The sequence below is a fragment of the Vombatus ursinus genome, unplaced genomic scaffold (assembly GCF_900497805.2).
Source record: "Vombatus ursinus unplaced genomic scaffold, bare-nosed wombat genome assembly UNPS02014174.1, whole genome shotgun sequence".
Taxonomy (NCBI): domain Eukaryota; kingdom Metazoa; phylum Chordata; class Mammalia; order Diprotodontia; family Vombatidae; genus Vombatus; species Vombatus ursinus.
In genome coordinates, this window is record NW_020953952.1 from 505,898 (window position 1) to 511,936 (window position 6,039).

General features: G+C 37.6%; 1 protein-coding gene across 1 annotated transcript; it reads left to right on the top strand.

Annotated features, from left to right (window-relative positions):
• Positions 1-2,948: 2,948 nt before the first annotated feature.
• On the top strand, positions 2,949-4,429 carry LOC114041495 (olfactory receptor 8U9). Its single transcript, XM_027859955.1, has 2 exons — positions 2,949-3,887; positions 4,412-4,429. The coding sequence occupies exons 1-2, from the start codon at positions 2,949-2,951 to the stop codon at positions 4,427-4,429; spliced, it is 957 nt and encodes a 318-aa protein (XP_027715756.1).
• The last annotated feature ends 1,610 nt before the right edge of the window (positions 4,430-6,039 follow it).

The following is a 6,039-nucleotide window of genomic DNA, read 5'->3' on the forward strand; positions in this document are numbered from 1 at the left end:
TCATCTGTGCTGGCAGAGAGCTTACGTTCTAATGGGGGAAACAACAGGTAAATAACTCAGTATGTGACAGATATATAGAGTATACATGGGAATATTTAAATACAGATTTTTGTACACTGTATATGACATATTTGGTGATTACTGAGTCCTTAGGCTAAACCTACACAAAAATCTAGTTAAATAATTTTAATCAAACAGAATTATCAAGTTAGAACTGGAAGGGACTTTAGAAATCACCTCATCCAACCTCATACAATCTTACATCCATAGAGAGTAAGTCATTTACCCAAAGTCACTCAGGCAATAGGTGAAAGAACCAGGATTCTAATGCAGGTCCTCCAATTGCAAATCCAGCACTTTTCCCACAATACCAGACTGGATTGCTCACTACTGATTAGGCAGATCAATCAAACAGCACTTCATTAACAGTTTAATAACCATTGAATTAGGAAAAAAGACATAACCATCTAATTCTTGATAACTATAAATAGTTCCTCTTCCTATTAATTATATTGGTGGGTGAGGGTCTGACATTTGTGAAGGATTGGAATCAAACGTAGCCTCAGACACGTACAAGCTTTCTGACCCTGGGTAAGTCAGAACTGTTTACCTCAGTTCTTCATCTGTAAAATGAACTGGAAGAGGCAGTGACAAACATATTAACCAACTACAGTAACAAATATTGTCACTTACAAATAAATATTCATGAAGCAAAGATAATGAAATATTAGTTCCTTAATTTGTGTCACATATTCTTGTTGTAAAAAGCAATTAGGACTCTAGGAGAAGGTACAGGCTAAAAAATAGGTCTAAGAGAGGTTTAAACAAATTTAGGTTTATTCAAATGAAGAATGGCTTATAATGGGATCTATTTATTAGTAGAAGTTTGAATACTTGGAAGATGTGAGGATCTTTGAGGACAATCCCAATTAGCTCTTGATGCCTCTGTCTGAAATAGGTTACCAGACAGCATGGAAGAAGGCAATTCTTACATTGTTAGGGATGTTCAGAGGACATCTCTCATCTTTTAATGTCATAGGTCCTTTAAAATAATCCTTGGTGCCACTGTGGCACACAGAATGATGGACAGGCTAAACAACCTGTCTAACTCAAAATTGTATCTCTTCAGTTTTAAAATGAAGGAGAAATGATCCCCAGAGCTGGCCCTTCCACCCAAAATCACCTTTTATTTATTTTGCATACTCCTGTATATAAACATATATCTCCCCCAATAGAGTATGACCTCTTTGAATATGAAACTATATTACTTGGTTTTGTTTGAGATGACTATAGAACATCAGTTTCAAATGTTCAGTGGTAATAGGTGAAACATAAGCTGAAAGTTGAGAACTTAGTTCTGGGTATGTAGATCTGGGTATCATCTGCTTAGAGATGAGAGTTGAACCCATGGAACTTGAGATCAGCAAGAGATAAGGGCAGCAAAAGGAGTGGTCCCAAGACAGTGCTTTAGGCCATACCTCTGCTTTGAGCTCTTAAGTGGAATGATGATCTTGAAAAAGGAGCTGAGGATTGACAAGACAGATGGTAGGGAAATCAAGAGAAAACAGTGTTGTGCATAGAGGGAATGCAAGGAAGAGAGAGTGATCACTCGTGTAAAATGCTATGGAGAGGGTAAAGATTGGGGGGAACTGTCCAGAAATCTCTGGGAGCTTTGGAGAATACCATTTCATTTGAATGAGGTCAGAATTCAGACTATAAAGAATGGAGAGGTATGTGAGAGAAGTAGAGGGAGTATATCTAAGATTCTCCCTGTCTCCACAGACCCAGCCCCACACTGAGGAGCTTGGCTGTGAAAGGGAAGACAGATTGAAGGAATGGTTGGATCAATTAAGGATGATGAAGATGGTGATGATGATTGTGAAAACAATAGCAGAATTCCAGTGATAAGATTTTGCAATAGTCCAGGCAAGAATTGATAAGTGTCTGAATCAGAGTGATAGCTATGTGAGTAGAAAGAAAGGAAACAATGTGTGAGACAGAGTTTGAATAGAATCTATGAGACAGCAGCTGATAGGACATGGGATGTAACGGAAAGAAAACAATAAACAATCTAGTGGGAAAGACCAGTATCATTTTATTAACTCCACTCTTGATTTCTGTTTTCATCATTACCATCTTTTCTTTTTTCATTATTGGCATTACTAAAATTCAAGCCAAATTTGGTTTCTATGTAATAGTTATACTAAAATAATTTATATGAACCACAATACCAAGCAAAATTCAGGGTGATAAATAGTATATGTATACACATACACACACACACACATATGTGTGTGTGTGTATACATACATATATATGTACGTATGTACATACACATATATGTATGTATGTGTGTATGTGTATATATATATATATATATATATAAAACAAAATAAGTTTGAATTTACGTGTCCAATTGACATAGGGACAGAGAGGAGCAGGGAAGAGTGAGAAATACAGAAAGAGAAAGCAGAGACAGAGACGGTGACAGAGAGAGAGAGAAAAAAGAGAGAAACTAAAAAAAAGTAGCAGTCATAGTAACTACACAAAGTACCTGTCAAGAAAAGCAAATATGAGTTTTTTATATACTGAGGATAATGTAGCATTACATATTGGAAAAACCCTAAGACTTGTAGTCATAGTCAACACTCTAAGTTATGCATGCCAACATTTTTTAGGTGAACAATCTTGGAAAACTCACAAACTCTGTGAGCCTTTTTACCTAATAGTAAAATGGATATAATAATCTTTGCATTACCTATCTCACTGCATTTTACTGAAACAAAAACTTGATAAAATTAAAAGAAAATAAAAAATGCTTTCTCAATATGAACAATTATTGTTAGCTATGGTAATGGTGGCAGTGATTAAGAACATTATGCATCAAGACGAACCTGAAATCCAACATCTTTTATTTCATCCCTCCTCTAGGCTCCCAGATGGAATAAATGGCTGAGATTAATTTTACCCAGGTGACTGAGTTCATTCTCTTGGGCATCACTGACAAGCAGGAGCTGAAGATGCCCCTCTTCCTGGTGTTCGTCTTTATCTATGGGTTCACAGTGGGGGGCAATCTGGGTCTCATCATACTCATCAGAATGGACTCACGACTAAAAACCCCAATGTATTTCTTCCTAAGTCACCTTGCTTTTGTTGATTTCTGTTATTCTTCATCTATTACTCCCAAAATGTTAGGGAATTTTTTGTATGAGAAAAATACTATTTCTTTCAATGCGTGTGCTGCCCAACTTGGTTGCTTTCTTGCCTTCATGACAGCAGAATGCTTGCTGCTAGCTTCCATGGCCTATGATCGCTACATGGCCATTTGCAACCCTTTGCTTTATATGGTACTGATGTCTCCTAAAATATGTATTCAACTTGTAGCTGTGCCTTATAGCTACAGCTTTCTGGTTGCAGTATTCCATGTTATCCTTACATTCCGCCTCTCCTACTGTGGTTCCAACATTATCAACCATTTCTATTGTGATGACATGCCTCTCTTGAGGCTGTCCTGCTCTGACACCCACTCCAAACAAATATGGATTTTTGCCTGCGCAGGAATCATGTTTATCTCTTCTCTTATGGTTGTTTTTGTCTCCTACATGTATATTATCTCTGCAATTCTAAAGATGCATTCAGCTGAAGGCAGGCGCAAAGCCTTCTCCACCTGTGGCTCACACATGGTGGCTGTCACCATTTTCTATGGGACCTTAATATTTATGTACTTACAGCCCAGCTCAAACCATTCCCTTGATACAGATAAGATGGCCTCAGTCTTTTATACAGTGATCATTCCCATGTTAAATCCTTTGATCTACAGTTTGAGAAACAAAGAAGTGAAGGATGCTTTGAAGAGGGCCTTAAGCAATAGCAATCATGGCCTTATTGTAAAAAATAATAATAATAAATTGACTTAAGAAACTGTTTTCTCTTTTTCTTCTTGCTTTGAACATTATAACAAGATAGGAAAGTAATCCAGCTCTAGTGAGGGAAAATACTCATAGAAAGAAGGCACAGTCAGATAGGATGGACATAAAGTGAATGCCGTATCCACTGGCATCCTGAATGGAGTTAGGTGCCCTGGAAGCTTCCATGCGCCTATTCCTGGAAAGTCCAGGGGTGGTGATGTCCATAACTCTCCATTTCTTCACCTGACCACTGATCTAATTTGTCTTCCTGGAAGTAACCTTGTCCCCATGCTTACCCTCAAATTTAGGGTCGGGTGGGGTATGGAGGCTACAGACAAGTTTCTGCTCTAGATAAAAGTCTTAGTAGAAGTAGGATGGAGCTGATAGGAGACCAAAATCATATAGATTCTTATAGGCTCCTTGTTCAAATGGATTGATTACTTATGTTTTTGAAGAACATTTGATATTCCTTAGTGCTGTGATACTGTCTCCAGATCTTACAGGTGCTTGGAGAGAGCTAACCAAGTGTTGGTTTTGGAATTTCCCTTAAGCCTTCATAAAGACCCTTTGGCAAGCCCCATCTTTTTTACCAGAAGATTACAAGAACATCTGAGAGGAAGTAGCATTGTAACCGAGATCCAAAGCCTATCACACTCCCTTCCATGTCATTCCTCAAAGAGAGCTGAATTGTTGGTATCCTATGACAGCATCATTCCTGCTGAAAAACAGAAACATACAAACAACAACAATGAAAGAAAAACAAAAAAACCTGTGGCTGCAGGACTGGCCTGGAATAAAGAGAACTGCCCTGATGGCTTAATCTATAGGTTATTTTCCCCCTCTGAAGCCCAGGCTTTCTCAGAAAGAATTGGCTATACTGAGGAAGGAAGTAGGGGCAAACAGGAAAGAGGGATTTTTAAAAAGCACCCAAGTGTCCTTTGTGGTAAACAGTCTTTCCAAATGTCTCTGAGGTCCTTACAAAACTTCTTGACATACCCCCTTCTCCTGCCTGTTTTGTTTTAATCATGACAGAGTCACCTGTAAAAAAATAATAGCTGACATTCCTAGTGCTCTTCACAATTTACAAAATGCTTCCTTCACAACAACATAGGGAGAAATGATGCCAGCAGTCACCAGCTCAAAGCCTCACATCTAGAAACAAATAGAGCTGGGAATTAGAAGCTGAATTTTTCCAACTACAGTAAACTTTAGGACATAGAGTATTAAAGACAGGACCTTAGAGATTATCTACTCCAGGGATTATAAATCTAGGGTTCCAAGTCCATGGATAGATTTTAGAAGGTTCTTAATTTTTAAAATATTTTTTAAAATATATTTCAATAAAAATTCTTTTTCTTTGTAAGCTTGTGTATCTTATGCTATACCTTTAAAAACATTATTTTGAAATGAGGTTCATAGGACTGACCAGATGGCCAAATGGGCCTGTGAAAAAAAAAAAGATTAAGAAGACCTCTTCTAATCAAACCTCCCTATTTTGAAGAGGAGGAATTGAGTCTGAAGGAAGTTATGTTTTACCCAAATTCAAATGAGTAAAAATTAGGAAAACCAGAAGCCTCCTCCTCTCCCCACCACCACACTACAATGTCTTTGTTTAAATCTCTTCAGTGACATGGAGCTCAGTATATTACAAGCCAACCCATTTCCTGATAAGAACACACTAATTACTACCTTATGATAAATTCCCAGGAAAAGGTCTCATTGTAGTATTCAAGAAATGCTAGGCTGACAAAATTTAATGAGGTCTTCAGAATATTCATGGTGCTTGTTCATATCCATTGCTCTTTGTAATAATAGGCTAAATTGAAGAGGTCTAAAAGATGCCCAGCCTAAGTCATAATCATGTTATCTCCATGAAGAAACAAAGTCTTAGGAAATGTAAAAAGGGGTAGAGAGTAATCTCTTGTTTTGAGACCCACTACCTTAGTTCCATAGTAGCCCTGCTGTTATTGACTTTTTAGACCCATAGATTATGGAGTATTCTTTATAATAACACAATATAAGAAGAAATTGCAAAATGATCCATGAAAACAGCAACCTGTAGCTTTAGGATTTGTGGACACACTGCCTTTGGGGTCACATGACCTGGGTCAAACTATCACCTGTGACACTC

Bases quoted from the DNA above. Each gene is read 5' to 3' on its own strand.
- LOC114041495 (XM_027859955.1), top strand. From the start codon at position 2,949: ATGGCTGAGATTAATTTTACCCAGGTGACTGAGTTCATTCTCTTGGGC.